General features: G+C 47.6%; 1 protein-coding gene across 1 annotated transcript in view; it reads right to left on the reverse strand.

The window, feature by feature from the left end:
* LOC140411386 (uncharacterized) overlaps window positions 1-22066 on the reverse strand; it is a 190482-nt gene that overhangs the window by 21208 nt on the left and 147208 nt on the right. Inside the window, 5 exon segments of the mRNA XM_072500500.1 lie at window positions 4340-5205; window positions 6403-7298; window positions 13633-13698; window positions 13788-13959; window positions 15834-15983. Of these exon segments, the coding sequence (XP_072356601.1) occupies window positions 4340-5205; window positions 6403-7298; window positions 13633-13698; window positions 13788-13959; window positions 15834-15983 (2150 nt within the window).

Below are 22066 nucleotides of genomic sequence, written 5' to 3' on the forward strand. Positions count from 1 at the left end.
ATTGATTCATGACAGCGAGGCCATGCCTGACAAACTTAGTTGAATTTTTTGAGGAGGTCCACAACGATTGTGATTAGTGATGAGGTCTTCAGTAACGAGGGCACAGACGCCTGTGACCGTTTGCCTGGAGAGTCTGTCTCCTTCATCACTGGGTTTTAAGCATGCCACTGTAGCTCAGTCTTCAGCGATAGTTTCTGTGTTGAAGGTTTAGCGTCTGTTGCCTTCCTGCCCCCTTTCATTTTTTGTGTACTTCTGATGATCAGATTGGCATTCTTCCTGCACAGGGCGTTGCCTCTCATTCAACATCAGACAGCTGCACCCTCATTGCCTTGACCCCTTCCTTCTGGGCAGGTAGCCACCCAATTATTCTTGGCAGTCTTGCTCCCTGCTCTTCTGCTTCAGCAACACTATGGAATGTCAACCCTGTTCTAATCCAGAATGCCACCTGCGCTGCTCAGCACCATGGACAACCCCTAAGCGCCAAGTTCTTCCTTTGCTCCACTGACATTCTTTTGGGGCCGGTGTGATGTGATAGGGTAGCCCTGACTATCTTCTCACTTTGTACACAGTTTCAAATTAAAACACAGACCAAATGAAATTATCTCTGGATTGTTATCTGAGCCACGTGCAAAGGGTCCAGCAGATTAAAGGATGAAACCTGTGGCACAAAGATCATTGTGGCAAGAAGTTGTGCTTCAGCGGGAACTGGCAGCAGTACTCAGCGAAGAATATTGAATGTGTTGATATGGGCTCCACATAAACCAGGCAGGGATCAGCACCCTTGCCAATCAGATAATTAGGCTGTGGACTGGACATTAAACTAACTAATGGGATGGGGTGTGGGGTTCCTGATTTGAGTGAAAGAGACTTAGAAATCCAAAGAGACCAGCTGAGGCATTGGAACTGTACAGCAATGTGGGTAAAGACAAGCAGAAGGAGGCGGGACGGGTCAGCGAGTTTTCCAAAAATTGTACATCAGCAAATAGGGTCAAGCAGGGAATAAATTTAAATAATCTATCAATTTTTTAAAATTTGAACACGCAAAGCATCTACAATAAAATAGGTAAACGTGTGGCACAATGAGAGGTAAATGAATTAGAGTTACTCGCCATTGCAGAGAAATGGGTAATAGGTGATCAAAATTTGGAAATAAATATTCCAGGGTACACAAATAGAAAGACAGACAGAAAAGCAATGGATGTGGAGTGGGCCTGACAGCAAAGAATGTCACGAGGATATGCGTGAAAAAGGGTTTGACTTCAGAAGATCATGAAGTAGAATCAGTCTGGGTTCGGGTGAAATTAGGAAGAGTAAGCATCAGAAAACACTGATGGGAGTTATTTATCGGCCCTCTAATTATAGTTACCTAATTGGACAGAGCATTGAACGAGAAACTATTGGTACTTCTAACAAACGCAATGTAATAATTACAGAGGGTTTTAATCTTCATGTAGTCTGGGACAATCAAATTGGCAAGGGTGGTCCAGAAGCTATATTTTGAGTCATAGAATAGAATCTTAGAATCCTGCAGTGCAGAAGGAGGCCATTCGGCCCATCGGGTGCACCGACACTTTGAAAGAGCACACTACCGAGACCCACTTCCCACCCTGTCCCCATAACCCCACTTAACCTGCACATCCCTGGACCTGCACATCCCTGGACCGTGGAAGGAAACCATTGCACCCGGAGGAAACCCACGCAGACATGGGAAGAACGTGCAAACTCCACACAGGCAGCCACCAAAGGCTGGAATTGAACCCAGATCCCTGGCGCTATGAAGCAGCAGTGCTAGCCACTGTGCAACCCCATAGATTGTTTTTGTTGCACTTTCTTGGAACAATAGGTTGTGAAATTAATCAAGAATAAGCTGAAGTGCCCAATTCTTTTTTTCCCAATTGAGGGGCAATTTAGCACGGCCAATCTGCCTACCCTGCACATCTTTGGGTTGTGGGAGCGAGACCCACGGAGACACGAGAAGAATGTGCAAACTCTACGTGGACAGTGACCCAGGGCCGGAATCAAATCTGGGTCCTCGGCACCGTGAGGCAACAGTGCTAACCACTGGGTCACTGTGCCGTCCGATGAAGAAAAAGCTGTCTCAGGTCTAGGATAGTGTAATGAGACAGGGTTAATCTGTAATTCCACAGGGAAATAGTGATTGTTCAAATCAATTCCATGGTAAGTCTGAAAGAGGTGTATTTCAATCGCAAATAAAAAGCTTTGAATCGAAACAATGGTATGGAGGGGAGTAATGGCGATGGTTAACTGGGTAAATAGACTGAAAGGTATTGCTGTAACTTAACAGGAGAAAACATTTAACAAACATATATTCTATTGAAAAACAAATATGTAACAAGAAAGAACCATCCGTGGCTCACTCAGGAAGTTAAAGATATCATTAGACTATTATAATAGGGCAGCACGGTAGCATTGTGGATAGCACAATTGCTTCACAGCTCCAGGGTCCCAGGTTCGATTCCTGCCTTGGGTCACTGTCTGTGCGGAGTCTGCACATTCTCCACGGGTGCTCCGGTTTCCTCCCACGGTCCAAAGGTGTGCGGGTTAGGTGGATTGGCCATGCTAAATTGCCCATAGTGTCCAAACATTGCCCTTAGTGTTGGGTGGGGTTACTGGGATATGGGGATTAGGTGGGGTTACTGGGTTATGGAGTTAGGGTGATGGTGTTGACCTTGGGTAGGGTGCTCTTTCCAAGAGCCGGTGCAGACTCAATGGGCCGAATGGCCTCCTTCTGCACTGTAAAAAAAATTCTATGTAATAGGCTTACAGTGTTGCAAAAAGAGGATTGGGAATGTTACAGAAAACAGCAAAGTTGAAACTTTGTAAAATGGGAAAAACATAGATGTGTAAACAAGCCAGAAATATTTAAACAGATTGTAAGAGCTTTTATTTGAATGTAAAAAGGAAGAGAGCTGCAAAAGTAAACTTTGTTCCCTGAGAAGCAGACAGGAGAAATGATCACAGGGAATGAGGAAATGCCGGAGGTATTGATCACAGGGAATGAGGAAATGCCAGAGGTATTGAACAAATAGTTTGTGCCTATCTTACAGTGGAGGACACTAATTTTAATAACAGTCACCCAGGGCTAAAGAGAGAAAAAAAATATTAGTAGAGAATAATTATAGGAGAAACTTAAGAGACTAAAATCTGGAGTTTGGAACCACACCGGGACCTGATGACCTACATTCTCGAATTCTAAAAGAGATAGTTGCGGAGAAAGTGGATGCACTAGTTATGATTTTCCAAAATTCCTTGGATTAGTGGACAGTCCAATCAGATTGGAAGTTGCCAAATGTTGCATCACTTTTCAAGTAAGGAGGAAGAGAGAAAAAGTTAACTACAGGCCAGTTAGCCTATCATCAATCACTGGGTAAATTGCTGGTATTTGTTATGAAGGAAGTCTTAACAAAGCACTGAGAAAAGCATCATCTCATTAGAACAAGACAACATGGTTTTGCTGAAGGGAAATCTTGTTTGACAAATTTATTGGAGTTTTTTGAGGATGTCGCTAATAGGGCAGATGAAAGGGAACCAGTAGATGTAGTATACATGGATTTCCAAAAGCCCTTCGATAAGCTGCCAAAGAAAAAAGGGCAAAAGTCAAGAGAAGGACTCATGGAATAAAAACAGAAATTGCTGGGCAAACTCAGCAGGTCTGGCAGAATCGGTGGAGGGAGAGAAACGTCGAGTCCGTATGACTCTTCTTCAGAGTTTAAGTGGGACAGATTCCTGGAAATTCCTCCTGGTTCTCCAGTGGAGTGCATTCTGGGTATAAATGTGTAACAGAGCAATTTGAGCCTTTAAAACACCACCAGTTTCCTCATTTAAGGTACAGAAGTGGGAGCAATTTTAGATAATTAGACTTGAAAAGATCTCTTGACATTATTTTCTAACCAATATATTTCACCCTCCAATCTGGAAACCATTTAATTATTTATGGTATACAGGACTTGCATCCCCTTGTCAACCCTATACAAAAGATACAGGTGAGATGGTAAATAGCTCCCGTTTAAACAAATACTTCGATTGGCACTGGAATTTAAGGTTATAAATCGATATTATTGTACAATTATGCTGAAAAATATAAAATTGTTCAAATCACCACAAAGTGCGCCAAATAGCAACTTGTACATCATTCTTAGTTTCCACTTCAGCATTAGACACTTGGCTTCTTATTCTGTAAAGTTTTTCAAACTCTATCTCTTTTCTTTGACTAAAAAGGTACTTTTTTCCCCCTTTTGTAACAGCAAAAGTTTTTTGTAACATAGCAAAAGTTTCTCCAACAACGAAAATAGGACAATAGGACAAAACAATCAGTTACCTCAACTCCTGGCATTTGTGCAGAACAGATACCAGCCGCTGGAGTCCTTCACGCTGAATGAAGCAGAACTCTAGATCGAGGTGTTTTATTGTATCACAGAGTCCAATGACATGAGACAGGACCGCACAGTCAATCGGGGTCAGTCGCAATTCAGTAAATGTAAGCGTTTTCACAGATCCTAATGTGGAACAAGCCAGTGTTTTATTCTGAGACTCAAACAGGTAATGCAATGTGTTCAGGAGGTTCCTTTTTCCAGTTTCTGTCTCTGTGTTTCCAATCTGACCTTCAACCTTCTCCTTCACCCAGTCAATCACTTGACAGATTGTTTGATGGAGAAATGGACCCAGAAACTCCTCCAGAGGCCGAGCCGATTGTGGGGAGGAGAGACCAGCAACAAAACGGAGAAATATCTCAAATCACCCGTCTTCCTTGCTCTGAGCTTCATTGAGGAGTTTGCGGATGTCTCTGGGATCCGGAGTCAGAAATTATGCGAGTGCAGCTACAAATTCTTGGATAGTGAGGTGTGCGAATAGGTAAACCACCCTCTGGGCAGAATCATCTCTCTCCAAAAGTTCCATCATGAACCCAGACAAGAACTGCGAAGGTTGCAGATTATACTTGATCAAATCTCCATTTTCAAAAACAATCTTCTTCTCAGAAACTCCCACGAAGGCCATCTCACCAAGCTTCAGAAACACATCCTGAGGGTTTTCATTCTCTGGGCTATGGTTTTTCAGAATGTTGTAAATATAGTAGGAATATAGTTGGGTGATGGTCTTGGGAACTTGCTGCTGTTTCCTGTCTCTTTGTGTAAAGGACGGACCCAGTGCCAGACCAAGGATCCAGCAATAGGAAGGGTTGTAGCATAGAACATAGAACATAGAACAATACAGCGCAGTACAGGCCCTTCGGCCCACGATGTTGCACCGAAACAAAAGCCATCTAACCTACACTATGCCATTATCATCCATATGTTTATCCAATAAACTTTTAAATGCCCTCAATGTTGGCGAGTTCACTACTGTAGCAGGTAGGGCATTCCACGGCCTCACTACTCTTTGCGTAAAGAACCTACCTCTGACCTCTGTCCTATATCTATTACCCCTCAGTTTAAAGTTATGTCCCCTCGTGCCAGCCATATCCATCCGCGGGAGAAGGCTCTCACTGTCCACCCTATCCAACCCCCTGATCATTTTGTATGCCTCTATTAAGTCTCCTCTTAACCTTCTTCTCTCCAACGAAAACAACCTCAAGTCCATCAGCCTTTCCTCATAAGATTTTCCCTCCATACCAGGCAACATCCTGGTAAATCTCCTCTGCACCCGCTCCAAAGCCTCCACGTCCTTCCTATAATGCGGTGACCAGAACTGTACGCAATACTCCAAATGCGGCCGTACCAGAGTTCTGTACAGCTGCAACATGGCCTCCCGACTCCGGAACTCAATCCCTCTACCAATAAAGGCCAACACTCCATAGGCCTTCTTCACAACCCTATCAAACTGGGTGGCAACTTTCAGGGATCTATGTACATGGACACCTAGATCCCTCTGCTCATCCACACTTTCAAGAACTTTACCATTAGCCAAATATTCCGCATTCCTGTTATTCCTTCCAAAGTGAATCACCTCACACTTCTCTACATTAAACTCCATTTGCCACCTCTCAGCCCAGCTCTGCAGCTTATCTATATCCCTCTGTAACCTGCTACATCCTTCCACACTATCGACAACACCACCGACTTTAGTATCGTCTGCAAATTTACTCACCCACCCTTCTGCGCCTTCCTCTAGGTCATTGATAAAAATGACAAACAGCAACGGCCCCAGAACAGATCCTGGTGGTACTCCACTTGTGACTGTACTCCATTCTGAACATTTCCCATCAACCACCACCCTCTGTCTTCTTTCAGCTAGCCAATTTCTGATCCACATCTCTAAATCACCCTCAATCCCCAGCCTCCGTATTTTTTGCAATAGCCTACCGTGGGGAACCTTATCAAATGCTTTGCTGAAATCCATATACACCACGTCAACTGCTCTACCCTCGTCGACCTGTTCAGTCACCTTCTCAAAGAAAGGTGTACAGCACATGGTGTACAGGATCTCGTTCTCCTCCACATGTTTGAAAACATCTGTTGCCACCGCCTGATCTTCAAAAAACTTGTTGAAATATTCCTTCCGTTCATCACCAACAAATCCCAGGATTTCTGCCCAGACACTGATCTCAGACTTTTCCAGTAGCTGTAATTCAGTGGGGCGGCTGGTCACTAGCACTGAACATCCTGGGAGCAGCTTGTGCTGTATTAAACTGTACACAATGTCAGACACCTCACACCAGCATTCGGGATCTGTGCACATGGACTGAGGTTCTGTATTTCTCAGATTGTCAGAAAAATCAATACTGTCCATGAATTCATCCAAACTATCAAATATAAACAGTAATCCCTCTGGGTTCTTCCAGAGATCGTCCAGAACATTTCCAAAGTAAGGATACTGATCCAGTATCAGATTCCTCAGGTTTATTCTACAGTTAATAATGTTCAAATCCCGAAATTTAAAACTGAAAACAAATTGAAAATGGGGGTATATTTTCCCAGTGACCCAGTCATGAACAATCTTTTGTACCATTGTTGTTTTTCGAATTCCCGGGACTCCACTCACTACTGCTGAACTCCCAAATTTGGATTTTCTCCAGGAAAATCTACTTTGAAACAATTGATCAGTTCGGATTTTTTCTAGTTCTCTCCGGAGGTGTTTCTCTCTCCACTCTTCATGGTCTCGGCCTCTTGCCAGCAGTTCATGTTCTACAAGTGTCCGATCTCGAACATTAGAAATGACTGTTAACTCAGCGTATCGATCAACCAGCTGGAAAATCTTAACCTTCACCTTTATTAGGATAGTGTTCACTCTCAGTGTTTCATTTTGTACCCGAAGTGTCTCCTTGTGCTTCTGTTGGACAGCTTCAATTAGAATAGAGAGTGGTTTTCAATGTTAGTTGTATTAATATAACCTCTCAACTTCATTTTGCTGAAGCGACAGATTTAATTCAATAAAAACTCAAGTGAATGGAAAGTTCACTTGAAAGTGATCAACACTGAGAAAATTCTGACATGATTCTATATTTATTGAACAGATGATCTTCTGTTTCTGTTAATGAGTCTTGTCGAGCTAGCTCTGTACGAGAGACATCACAAATTCACACGTGATGCTGATTATATACATTAGAGAATATAGTAGTTCAATCTTTGAATCCTTCAGTGGTGTTTATATTCCGCAGTAATGGGAAACAGAGCACTGGATATCGGTAGGGGATCAGTACCAAGATTGATCTGGAGTCCCATTGCTACCACATCAGACCTTTTGCAGATTACCTGGGATGTTGTGTTCAGTGAAAGGGGAACAAGACTGAATGGACAAAGGTGTACAATCTGACAGTGCTGGGTTTCTGTGAACTATGATCATCTAAAGCCAGATTAGCATCAGAGCTCCACCACAGCTGAAACTCTGATCAGTTACCTCTAGCTCAGCTATTTTTATATTTGCCTTGTCTTTTCTTTTAATGCTTCATTAGATTGCATTATCGCCAAAGATAGGAGGGGAAAGATTAATGCGGGCAAAGGTAACCCTTACTATCTGCCTCAGGCACTGCCCTTTGCTTGTGAGCACAAAGCAACTTTGAGGCACATTGGAGGATTGTATTAAGATGAAAATACATATCGCATTCTAAAACCAGGTTTCACAGTGTATCAAGATCCTGCCAGGTGTGTACAGGGTTTTACAGTGTAGCAGAACCCTGCCAGGATGTGTACAGGGATTCACCAGGTAGATCAGGATCCTGTCAGTGTGTATAGGATTTCAGAGTACCAGAACCCTGCCAGATATGGACAGGGTCTAACACTGTATGCGGATCTAAGTTTTAAGTCTTCACATACAATAGTAATCAACAGTTTGATTAAATGAAATAGTGGGGGTGCTATATTCTGGCTCTTTTTGCTGATGGGATCTTTCAGTCCCACCGACAGCGACCCCTCACCGTGGATTTCCTAGTGGTTTTGGAGGTTTGGGGGGGGAGGGGGGGGGGAAGAGAGAGAGAAAGAGAGAGTGAGTTGGATTCAAAGCAAAATTCCACTGAAAACAGCCGGATCATAAAATCCCACCATCAGCCAACGGCACACAACCTCCTGTCGTCAAGAAAAATGCCATTGGAGGGGCATAGCAAACCGCCCACAACGCGTTGATGTGTTGCTGGATATTTACAGGACAGGACAGACACTGAATAAATTGTACCTTGAATCTACAGAAAATAGTTGAGGATTTGTGGCCGACCCAGACAACCTAGAATATTGATTCCACATCCTTTGAACATCTGGCTCCCAAATTCTTACCTTCTCTAAACAAATGGCTAAATGAACATTTGAGTATTTTAACAAATGTGAGTTTCCACCTACAACACCATATCAGGCCGTCCACTTTCACCTTCAGAACACTGCCTGACGACACCCCTGCCTCACCTCATCTGGTGCTCAAACTCTCATCCATTCCTTTATCTTGAAATTTGAGTAATTTCTGGTACTCACTCCTCACTGACCTCCCATCATATACCCTCCATACACTTAACCCAACCAAAACTGTTTTCTATGCCCTAACTTGCACCAAGTCCCATTCACCCATCACATACATGCTTAAAGAACAAACAAACAAAGAACAAAGAAATGTACAGCACAGGAACAGGCCCTTCGGCCCTCCAAGCCCGTGCCGACCATACTGCCCGACTAAACTACAATCTTCTACACTTCCTGGGTCCGTATCCTTCTATTCCCATCCTATTCATATATTTGTCAAGATGCCCCTTAAATGTCCCTATCGTCCCTGCCTCCACTACCACCTCCGGTAGTGAGTTCCAGGCACCCACTACCCTCTGTGTAAAAAACTTGCCTCGTACATCTACTCTAAACTTTGCCCCTCTCACCTTAAACCTATGCCCCCTAGTAATTGACCCCTCTACCCTGGGGAAAAGCCTCTGACTATCCACTCTGTCTATGCCCCTCATAATTTTGTATACCTCTATCAGGTCGCCCCTCAACCTCCTTCGTTCCAGTGAGAACAAACCGAGTTTATTCAATCGCTCCTCATAGCTTATGCCCTCCATACCAGGCAACATTCTGGTAAATCTCTTCTGCACCCTCTCTAAAGCCTCCACATCCTTCTGGTAGTGTGGCGACCAGAATTGAACACTATACTCCAAGTGTGGCCTAACTAAGGTTCTATACAGCTGCAACATGACTTGCCAATTCTTATACTCAATGCCCCGGCCAATGAAGGCAAGCATGCCGTATGCCTTCTTGACTACCTTCTCCACCTGTGTAGCCCCTTTCAGTGATCTGTGGACCTGTACTCCTAGATCTCTTTGACTTTCAATACTCTTGAGGGTTCTACCATTCACTGTATATTCCCTACCTGCATTAGCCCTTCCAAAATGCATTACCTCACATTTGTCCAGGTTAAACTCCATCTGCCATCTCTCCGCCCAAGTCTCCAGACAATCTAAATCCTGCTGTATCCTCAGACAGTCCTCATCGCTATCCGCAATTCCACCAACCTTTGTGTCGTCTGCAAACTTACTAATCAGACCAGTTACATTTTCCTCCAAATCATTTATATATACTACAAAGAGCAAAGGTCCCAGCACTGATCCCTGTGGAACACCACTGGTCACAGCCCTCCAATTAGAAAAGCATCCCTCCATTGCTACTCTCTGCCTTCTATGGCCTAGCCAGTTCTGTATCCACCTTGCCAGTTCACCCCTGATCCCGTGTGACTTCACCTTTTGTACTAGTCTACCATGAGGGACCTTGTCAAAGGCCTTACTGAAGTCCATATAGACAACATCTACTGCCCTACCTGCATCAATCATCTTAGTGACCTCCTCGAAAAACTCTATCAAGTTAGTGAGACACGACCTCCCCTTCACAAAACCGTGCTGCCTCTCACTAATACGTCCATTTGCTTCCAAATGGGAGTAGATCCTGTCTCGAAGAATTCTCTCCAGTAATTTCCCTACCACTGAAGTAAGGCTCACCGGCCTGTAGTTCCCGGGATTATCCCTGCCACCCTTCTTAAACAGAGGAACAACATTGGCTATTCTCCAGTCCTCCGGGACATCCCCTGAAGACAGCGAGGATCCAAAGATTTCTGTCAAGGCCTCAGCAATTTCCTCTCCAGCCTCCTTCAGTATTCTGGGGTAGATCCCATCCGGCCCTGGGGACTTATCTACCTTAATATTTTTTAAGACACCCAACACCTCGTCTTTTTGGATCACAATGTGACCCAGGCTATCTACACCCCCTTCTCCAGACTCAACATCTACCAATTCCTTCTCTTTGGTGAATACTGATGCAAAGTATTCATTTAGTACCTCGCCCATTTCCTCTGGCTCCACACATAGATTCCCTTGCCTATCCTTCAGTGGGCCAACCCTTTCCCTGGCTACCCTCTTACTTTTTATGTAAGTGTAAAAAGCCTTGGGATTTTCCTTAACCCTATTTGCCAATGCCTTTTCATGACCCCTTCTAGCCCTCCTGACTCCTTGCTTAAGTTCCTTCCTACTTTCCTTATATGCCACACAGGCTTCGTCTGTTCCCAGCCTTTTAGCCCTGACAAATGCCTCCTTTTTCTTTTTGACGAGGCCTACAATATCACTCGTCATCCAAGGTTCCCGAAAATTGCCGTATTTATCTTTCTTCCTCACAGGAACATGCCTGTCCTGTATTCCTTTCAACTGACACTTGAAAGCCTCCCACATGTCAGATGTTGATTTGCCCTCAAACATCCGCCCCCAATCTATGTTCTTCAGTTCCCGCCTAATATTGTTATAATTAGCCTTCCCCCAATTTAGCACATTCATCCTCGGACCACTCTTATCCTTGTCCACCAGTACTTTAAAACTTACTGAATTGTGGTCACTGTTACCGAAATGCTCCCCTACTGAAACATCTACCACCTGGCCGGGCTCATTCCCCAATACCAGGTCCAGTACCGCCCCTTCCCTAGTTGGACTGTTTACATATTGTTTTAAGAAGCCCTCCTGGATGCTCCTTACAAACTCTGCCCCGTCTAAGCCCCTGGCACTAAGTGAGTCCCAGTCAATATTGGGGAAGTTGAAGTCTCCCATCACCACAACCCTGTTGTTTTTACTCTTTTCCAAAATCTGTCTACCTATCTGCTCCTCTATCTCCCGCTGGCTGTTGGGAGGCCTGTAGTATACCCCCAACATTGTGACTGCACCCTTCTTATTCCTGATCTCTACCCATATAGCCTCACTGCCCTCTGAGGTGTCCTCTCGCTGTATAGCTGTGATACTCTCCTGAACAAGTAGCGCAACTCCGCCTCCCCTTTTACATCCCCCTCTATCCCGCCTGAAACATCTAAATCCTGGAACGTTTAGCTGCCAATCCTGCCCTTCCCTCAACCAGGTCTCTGTAATGGCAACAACATCATAGTTCCAAGTAGTAATCCAAGCTCTAAGTTCATCTGCCTTACCCGTAATGCTCCTTGCATTAAAACATATGCACTTCAGGCCACCAGACCCGCTGTGTTCAGCAACTTCTCCCCGTCTGCGCTGCCTCAGAGCCACACTGTCCCTATTCCCTAGTTCTCCCTCAATGCTCTCACCTTCTGACCTATTGCTCCCATGCCCACCCCCCTGCCATACTAGTTTAAACCCTCCCGTGTGACACTAGCAAACCTCGCGGCCAGGATATTTATGCCTCTCCGGTTTAGATGCAACCCGTCCATCTTATACAGGTCACACCTGCCCCGGAAGAGCTCCCAGTGGTCCAGATAACAGAAACCCTCCCTCCTACACCAGCTGTTTAGCCACGTGTTTGTCTGCTCTATCTTCCTATTTCTAGCCTCACTGGCACGTGGCACAGGGAGTAATCCCGAGATTACAACCCTCGAGGTCCTGTCTTTTAACTTTCTGCCTAGCTCCCTGAACTCCTGCTGCAGGACCTCATGCCCCTTCCTGCCTATGTCGTTAGTACCAATATGTACAACGACCTCTGCCTGTTTGCCCTCCCCCTTCAGGATTCCCTCTACCCGTTCGGAGACATCCTGGACCCTGGCACCAGGGAGGCAACATACCATCCTGGAGTCTCTTTCACGTCCACAGAAGCGCCTATCTGTGCCCCTGACTATAGAGTCCCCTATAACTATTACTCTTCTGCGCTTTGACCCTCCCTTCTGAACATCAGAGCCAGCCGTGGTGCCACTGCTCTGGCTGCTGCTGTTTTCCCCTGGAAATTTCCCCTGGAAAGCGTAGCTCCTTCATCAGGTGAGTGATGAAGGAGCTTTCCTCCAAAAGCTAGTGATTCCAATCAAACCTGTTGGACTTTAACCTGGTGTTGTAAGACTTCTTACTGTGCCCACCCCAGTCCAACACTGGCATCTCCACATCATGGCTACCATCGACACTTTAAAGATGTAAATTAGGCCCGACTTTACTCTCAGATGGAACGCATACCTTGCCCAAATTGAGGCCATTGGCCACTTTTCCCACACAGCCTTAACTTTTAGATTGATGGTAGGGTTAACCTGGCATGGAGGAAGCCCAAAAGACAACAGGTTTTGATCTTGGGCATGCGATGTTAGGCATTCCAATTACATGTCAAATTGATGTTAAGTATCCAATAATTGATACTGATATGTAAAGGGTTGCAGGTGGCACTTGGTGTGGTGATAGAGCTTTGTATGGAGTGTGTTCAAGGAAAAATAAAGGTGGCTTGGGAAAGAAGCAGAACTCTTGACTCTTTATCAACAGCAGCCCTAAACTAATAGGCGATGCCTTCAGCTTTTGACAGTTTCTCCCCCCACCCCACACTTTAGGTCCAATAGTCACAGGACCCCTCCCCACCCCACACTGCCCCCCCCCCCGACATCCCAATCAACCCCTTTGCAGCCCTTCAGGCCTTTACTATCCTACCCACCGTGGGACCGCTTAAACTCATCTTCAGTTCCAGGATTTGCGCCAAGGCAATTGTCTGAATTTCCTCTCCATCCACTGCAGCTCATCGCTGCAGGGTTCCCCACCAACCTTTTGGCTGACGGGAAGGGAAACCCTGCCATCCAAAAAATTCAGGCCTTAATCTTTGCCAGAAGAGTCTGATGCTCCCTTCTGCAGCTTGAATCACATTTTATTTGTTGATGCTCCTGCCGAGCACCTTGGAATGTTTTACCAAGTTAAAGATGCCACGTAAACACAAAATTGTTCTTTGAAATATCCATTTAATCATTTACCTTTCAAGTGATTGGGTGCTTCAGATAAACCTTGTGCGATGTTCATATAATCAAATGGATCAGAACCTGTATAAATCATTTAAATGTCACAATGTTATTAAAATAATCTGTAGCCAAGTCTGAAATAATTAATTTAGTGTGAGATTTTACTGTACCAAGTTCTTGTATTTCGTTCAGTATTTTATCCAACTTTGGAACCCCGCGGCGCAATTTCACAAAGGATTCCCACACCACTCTTCGGGCGTGAGACCTTTTTTCCATCACCAGATTTAGGAGAAGTTTGGAACTGCCCACCCGGTTTCCCTTCTCCGCAAGCTCAGTGATTTTCTGTAATGAATAATAATGAATATACGGTATGAAAAACAACACTGACAATGAGGAAGAAAGATCTGCTCAGTGATGGGATTTCCAGTTATTTTGAGCACTGATAGCAGTTACTGGGTTGGGTCCTGATCCATGGTGAACATGGGTGAAAATTCTATAAATATCGTAATTCAATCATCAACGAGGTCACACTTAATTCCTGATGCCACGCTTTATGATTTACTCAGAAATAAAACAGCAGTGTATCAGAACTCAGGGGACAGGGAAAGGACAATTCTGGAAGTGAGAAAAGCAGCGAGAAGTTTAGCACTATCTAAACAATCCTGGTTGATTTATTGGCCAGGAAAATAAGAGTAATACGAAGAGTGGTGGAAGTCCAAGCAATTCAAACACTGTTCCCCATGATATTTGAAATATGTTAAATCGTTATTTTCCACACCCACAGCCAGTGTGAAACCTCAATAATACGGGACACATTTCCAGTGTAGGCAACACGTACAACAGCTTACAATCAGAGCTGTATTGCTGTTACAATGTATAGTTATGGTGTTACCAATTTTGAGAAAACAGTTTTTAAAGATTACATTTTTTTGAAGTGGACTTCGAGGAGGTCAGAATCACAGTGCAGAAGAGGTCTTTCGGCCTATCGGGTCTGCACCGACACGTGAAAAACTCCTGATCGACCGACCTAATCCCATCTCCCAACATTTGGATCCAACATAGTTTTGAATGTTATGACGTGCCAAGTGCTCATCCAGGTACTTTTTAAAGGATGTGAGGCAACCTGCCTATCCCACCCCCCCAGTCAGTGCATTCCAGACCATCACCATCCTCGGTGTAAAAAAGTTTTTCCTCAAATTCCCCATAAACCCCTCACATTGAATTTGTGTCCCCTCATGACTTACACTTCAATTAAGGAGAACTACTGCTCCCGATCCACCCTGTCCATGCCCCTCAATCTTGTACACCTCGTTCAGGTCACCCCTCAGTCTTTTCTGCTTTAACAAATCTATCCAACCTCTCTTCATAACTTAAAATGTTCCATCCCACACAACATTCTGATGAATCTGCTCTGCACCCCCTCAAGTGCAATTATATCCTTCCTATAATGTGGTAACCAGAACTCCACACAGTACTCCAGCTGTGGCCTCATCAAAGTCCTATATAACTCCAAAATGGCCCTTCTGCTTTTGTAATCGAAGCCTCGATTAATAAAGGCAAGTGTTCCACATGCTTTTTCACCAACTGATTAATCTGCCCTTTTGCCATCAGAGTTCTATGGACAAACACGTCAAGGTCCCTTTGTTCCTCAGAGCTTCGTACTGTCATGCTGTTCATTGAATACTTCCGTCAAATTACGCCTTGCAAAGTTTATCACCTCTCACTTTTCAGGATTAAATTCCATCTGCCCATTCCATCGATATCTACCCGTAACCCACGCAACCTCACTGTTAACCACCCAACAAATGTTTGTCATCCGCAAACTGCTCCTCACCCCGCCCCCCCCCTCCCCCCAAAATAGTCATCAGTGTTGTTTATATAAATCATTAATAATAGGTGACCCAGCGCAGATCCATGTGGTACACCACTGGCTTCCAGTCACGAAAGCAGCAGTGTCATCATCCTCAGTCTCCTACAACTAAGCCAATTTTAAAATCAACTTTATCAAATTACTGTGTATCCCATGTGCATTTGCATTCTTTACAGGTCTCCCATGTGAGACCTGGTCAAAGGCTTTGCTGAAATCCATATAAACTACATCAACTGCACTACCCTCAACACCACACCTGGTCCCCCACTCAAAAAATTCAATCAAATTTGTTCGGCATGACCTTCCTCTGACAAAGCTATGCTGAATATCCCGGATCAAAACTTGCCTCTCCAATTGAAGGTAGTTTCTCTCCTCCAGAACTTTCTCCAATAGTTTTCCTACCATTGATGTGAAACTCACTCGCCTTCCCTGGCTCATCACTATAACTCTTCTTAAAATAGTAGAACCACATTAGCTGTTCTCCAGTCCCCTGGCACTTCATCAATGCCAAAGAAGAATTAAAAATGTGGGTCTGAGCCCCTGGAATCTTCTCCCTCACCTCTCACATCAGCCTGGGACAGAATTCATCCGGATCTGGAGATTTGTCCACTTTTAAGCCTGCCAACACCTCCAATATTTTGCCACTCCATATGTCAATTTGTTCAAGAACTTTGCAGTCTCTCTCCCAGAGTTCCATACCTACATCTTCATTCTCTTGGGTGAAGACGAAGGTGAAGTACTCGTCCAACACCCTTCCAATGTTCTCTGGCTCCACCCACAGATTGTCCCCTCGTCCCTAATGGGCCCTCCTCGTTTCCTGGTTATCCTCTTCTGGTTGATATACTTAGAATGATAGAATCCCTACAGTACAGAAGTAGGCCATTCGGCCCACCGAGTCTGCACCGGCCCACTGAAAGAGCACTCTTTCCCAGCCCTATCCCTGTAACCCCACCTAACTTGCGCATCTTTGGACACTATGGGACAATTTAGCAGGGCCAATCCACATAACCTGCACTTGTTTGAAGAGCGGGAGGCTGCCAGAGCACCTGGAGGAAACCCACGCAGACACAGGAAGAATGTGCAAAACGGCACACAGTCACCCAAGGTCGGAATTGAACTCTGGTCTCTGGCGCTGAGGCAGCTGTGCTAGCCGTTGTGCCACCGTGCTGCCCACTTAAAAAATATCTTGGGATTTTCTGTACTTCTACCAGCCAGAGTTTTCTTATATCTCCTTTTTGCTCTTCTACTTGCTTTCTTTAGGTCCACCCTGCACTTTTTGTACTCTATTAATGTCTCCGCTGATTTACTCCTTGTACCTGCTGAAAACTTCTCTTTTCCTTCTCATCGTATCCCGAATATAATACATGGGCTTGTTACTCCTTCCCATTACCCAAGAGGGAACATTTTGGGCCTGTACCTTCCCCATTCCCATTTTGAATGCCCCCACTGCTCTTTTCTAGATTTCCCCATAAGTCGCTGTTCTCAGTCTACCGTGGCAAGATTCTGAATTATTTCACAAAAATCCACGCTCTCCTGATCCAAAACTTCTGCAACTTGTCCATAACAAGCTTAAATTGTATTGTGCTGTGGTCGCTATCACTAAAATGCTCCACCCACCACCACCTCAACCACCTGTCTGGCTTCATTCTACCAAATTAGATCCTGCTCTGCATGTCCTTTGTAGCACCCTCTACACATTGACCTAAAGGTTTCGCCCGTATACAATAAGAAATCCACTCCATCTAAGCCCTTAACACTATGACGACTTCCGGTTGCGGCTATGCAGAGCTAAGTCGCATGTTCGGCAGCTCCCGCTACAAACGGACTTTGGGGCGCTTTTTAGGGCCCCCAACGGTACTTTTTCGGCGATTCCCAATGTGGGAAGGGGCCAGCAATATTCCCCTGGCACTATATGGATTGGACCAGCAGTGGAGCGGTGAAAAAAGTGGAATTGGAGCAGAGAAAGGTGCGAGGGAGGAAGACAAAGACGGCGGCAGGTGGAGAGCAGGCAGCATGGGCGCAGTGGTCACAGGAGCAGCAGGAGTTCCTCCAGCGCTGCTTCACGGAGCTGAAGGCAGAGCTGCTGGAGCCGATGAAGGCGTCAATTGACAAGCTGCTTGAGACTCAGACGGCCCAAGGGGCGGTGATCCGGGAGGTCCGGCAAAAGGTCTCGGAGAATGAGGACGAGATCTTGGGCCTGGCGGTGAAGGTGCAGGCGCACAAGGCGCTCCATAAGAAATGGAAGGCGAAATTCGAGGACATGGAGAACCGGTCGAGAAGAAAGAATCTGCGGATTCTGGGTCTCCCGGAGGGGCTGGAAGAAACGGATTTCGGAACCTACGTGGTCATCATGTTGAACACGCTGATGGGCGCGGGGGCCTTCCAAGGGCCCCTGGAGCTGGAGGGGGCCCATCGAGTGCTGGCGAGGAGGCCCAAGCCCTGCGAGCCGCTGCGGGCAGTGCTGGTGCGGTTCATGGACAGAGAATGTGTCTTAAGGTGGGCCAAGAAAGAGCGGAGCAGCAGGTAGGAGAACGCAGAGGTCCGGATTTATCAGGACTGGCGCGTGGAGGTGGCTAAGAAGAGGGCCGGGTACAATTGGGCTAAGGCTGCATCGGAGAGGGGTGAAGTTCGGCATGTTGCAGCCGGCGCGACTGTGGGTCACCTACAGGGATCGTCACCATTACTTCGAGGCGCCGGAGGAGGCATGGACCTTTATTCAGGCCGAAAAGCAGGACTCACATAGAGGGCTGGGGACGAGGGGATGCTGAGGGGGGATGGTTGGGACTATTGTGTCGTGTTTTGGGGGGGGGGATTGTGCGGTTGGTTGGGCAATGTTTCTTCTCAGTCTGTCGGGTGGGTTCGTAGGGGCAGATAAAGGCCTGTGGGCGTCGGTGGCTGGAAATGGAAATGGGGCCCCAAGGGGGGTGGGGGGAGGCCCGAGCTGAGAAAATTGGGACTGGGCCTCAAAAGGGAGCTGCGCGGAGGAAGCGGGGTCGGGTGGGTGGAAAGCACGGGCTTTTTCCCACGCTGAGAGTGGAAGGAGGTGTGGTTCCGGGCGTTGACGGACAGGAGGGGGGAGGGGAGACTCCCACACTGGGGGGGGGGGGTCGATGGAGTGGCGGGAGTGGCCGGGGTCAGCAGGAGTCGGCTGACTCACGGGAGTGCAATGGGGGGTGCAATGCTGGTAGGGGGAGACCTAGCTGGGGCGGGGGGGGGTTGCTGCTGGAATGGCCAAGGGGAGCTGGAGTCTGTAGAGGAGGTCGCGGCGGGGGTCTGCCACTGGGGGAAACGGGAAGTGCGGGGTCGTGGGCACGTGGCTGGCCTAGAAAGGGTTATGGCTAATCGGCGGGCAGCCCCCTGATCCAGCTGATAACCTGGAATGCAAGAGGCCTGAGCAGGCCGGTCAAACGGGCCCGTGTGTTCGCGCACCTGAAGGGGCTGAAGGCAAATGTGGTCATGCTCCAGGAAACGCATCTGCGGGTGGCAGATCAGGTAAGGCTAAGAAAGGGGTGGGTAGCGCAGGTGCTCCATTCGGGGTTGGATGCAAAAAAATCGGGGGGGGGGGGGTTGGTGATTTTGGTGGGGAAGCGTGTGTCGTTTGAGGCGTTGAGCATCGTGGCAGGCAATGGAGGTAGGTATGTGATGGTGAGTGGTAAGCTGCAGGGGGTGCAGGTGGTCTTGGTAAATGTTTCCCCCCCGAATTAGGACGATGCAGGGTTCATGCGGCGCATGTTGGGCCGGATCCCGGACTTGGAGACAGGAGGCTTCATAATGGGGGGCGGGGGGGGGCGGGGGGGGGAGAGACACGTCAGCACGGTGCTGGATCCGGAATTGGATCGCTCAAGGTCTAGGACGGGTAAGGAGGCCGGCGGCTGCCAAGGTGCTGAGGAGTGGATCCGTGGAGGTTTGCGAGTCCGGGGGCCAGTGAATTCACATTCTTCTTCCATGTTCAGAAGGCCTACTCTCGGATTGAATTTTTTGTAATGAGCAGGGCGCTGATTCCGAGGGTAGAGGACACTGAGTATTCGGCGATAGCCATCGCTGACCATGCCCCGCATTGGGTGGACCTCTAGCTGGGGGAGGAGAGGGACCAGCGCCCGCTGTGGCGCTTGGAGGTGGGGTTGTTGGCGGAAGATGTGGTGAGTGGGCGGGTCCGGGGGTGTACAGAAAGGTACCTGGAGGCCAATGATAATGGAGAGGTGCAGGTAGGGGTGGTCTGGGAGGCGTTGAAGGCAGATCAGGGGTGAGTTGATCTCCATTTGGGCCCACAGAGAGTTGAAGGAGAGGATAGAGAGGGAGTGGCCAGTGGTGGAGATGGTGAGGGTGGACAGGAGGTATTCAGAGGCCCCCGAGGAGGGACTACTCAAGGAGCGACGAAGCCTCCAGGCCGAGATCGACCTGTTGACCACCTGGAAGGCGGCGTTGTAGTGGAGGAAGGCACAAGGGGCGGCGTACGAGTACGGAGTGAAGGCTAGCCGGATGCTGGCACACCAGCTTTGGAAGCGGGAGGCAGCGAGGGAGATCAGGGGAGTTAGGGATGGAGGGGGGAGCACGGTGCGAAGTGCTGTGGGTATTAATGGGGTCTTCAGGGACTTTTACGAGGGAATGTATTGGTCTGAGCCCCCATCGGAGGAGGGGGGGATGGGTCGCTTTCAGGACCAGCTGAGGGTCCCGAGAGTAGAGGGGCAGGTGGCAGGGCTGGGGGCGCCGGTTGGGTTGGAGGAACTGGTCAAGGGACTGGGGAGTATGCAGGCGGGGAAGGCACCGGGGCCAGATGGGTTCCCGGTGGAATTCTATAGGACGTACATGGACCTGTTGGACTCGCTGCTGGTAAGGACTTTCAACGAGGCAAGGGAGGGTGGGATCCTGCCCCCGACGACGTCGAGGGCGCTGATTTCTCTAATTCTGAAGCGGGACAAGGACCCTGTACAGTGCGGATCGTATCGGCCGATTTCACTTCTTAAATGTGGATGCGAAACTGCTAGCAAAGGTATTGGCCATGAGGATTGAGGACTGTGTTCCGGGGGTCATACACGAGGATCAGACGGGTTTTGTGAAAGGGAGTCAGTTGAATGCCAACGTACGTATGAGAAATCTTAATTCTTTACCCGTCAGTCTGGCCTCAATAAAACTCGAGATGGATTTGCAGGCATAGCATTAGTTATTTTTATTTGACTTGCAAGTCTGATTCGTTTCTCACAGACACAGGACACAGAACTAGTCTCCTGGACTCCTGGAAAACGAATGAAGAAGGAGACAAAGGGATTTCTGCAAATACATTCAAATGGCATCAAGTATCACATACATGATTCCCATAGGTCATCCTATACCCCTCCTGACCTGGCCATACATCCTGATTGGCTCACTTCTCATCCCTTCCTCTGGCCTCCTATTACCCAGCATCCTTTTCTCCTCCTTAGCTGGACACCCCTCCCCCTTGCTTTGCCATGCGTTCTGAAATCCTTTGTCTGTGAACTAATAAAATCAGACCGGCCTATTTACATTACAGTAACTAATATCTCTAAAGTAACTATTTTATATCACATTCGTCATGTAGGTTCCTGAATGTAATTATGGTGCCGGCGGTGGAGGGGGAGGCGGAGACAGTGGCGGGTATGGACGCGGAGGCCTTTGATAGGGTGGAGTGGGGGTACCAGTGGGAGGTGTTGAGGAGGTTTGGATTCCGGGAAGGGTTCGTCAGCTGGGTGAGGTTGCTGTACGAGGCCCCAGTGGCGAGTGTGGCCACGAACAGGACGAGGTTGGAATGTTTCCGGCTATACCGAGGGACGAGGCAGGGGTGTCCTCTATTCCCCCCTGCTCTTTGTGCTGGCGATTGAGCCCCTGGCCTTGGCTTTGAGGGAGTCTAGGGACTGTAGGTGGTTGGTGTGTGTCTGTGGGGGCGGGGGAGAGAACACTGGGTATCGTTGTGTGCGGACGATCTGCTATTGTATGTGGTGGACCCGGTGGGGGGAATGCCGGAGGTGATGCGGATCCTTAGGGAGTTTGGGGATTTCTCCAGGTATAAGCTCAACATGGGGAAGAGCGAGCTGTTCATGGTGCACCCGGGAGACCAGGAAAGGGGGATCGGTGAGCTTCCGCTAAAAAGGGCAGTAAGAAGTTTTAGATACCTGGAGGTTCAGGTGGCTCGGAGCTGGGGGGGCCCTGCAAAAGCTCCACGTAACAAGGCTGGTGGAGCAAATGGAGGAGGAGTTCAAAAGGTGGGATATGCTGCCACTCTCCTTTGCTAGTAGGGTGCAGCCGGTTAAAATGACGGTGCTCCCGAGCTTTTTGTTTTAGTGCCTCCCCATCCTGATCCCCAAGGCCTTCTTTAAGCGGGTTAACAGGAGTATTATGGGGTTCGTGTGGACGAAGACCCCGAGGATGGGAAGGGTGTTCTTGGAGCAGGGCAGGGACGGGGTGGTTAGCGTTGCCAAACCTATGTGGGCACTATTGGGCTGCCAACGTGGCAATGATACATAAGTGGGTAATGGAGGGGGAGGCGTGGAAGAGGCTGGAGATGGCGTCCTGTGTGGGCACGAGCCTGGGGGCGCTGGTGACAGCACCGCTGCCGCTTCCTCC

Source organism: Scyliorhinus torazame, chromosome 4, assembly GCF_047496885.1.
Source record: "Scyliorhinus torazame isolate Kashiwa2021f chromosome 4, sScyTor2.1, whole genome shotgun sequence".
Classification (NCBI taxonomy): Eukaryota; Metazoa; Chordata; class Chondrichthyes; order Carcharhiniformes; family Scyliorhinidae; genus Scyliorhinus; species Scyliorhinus torazame.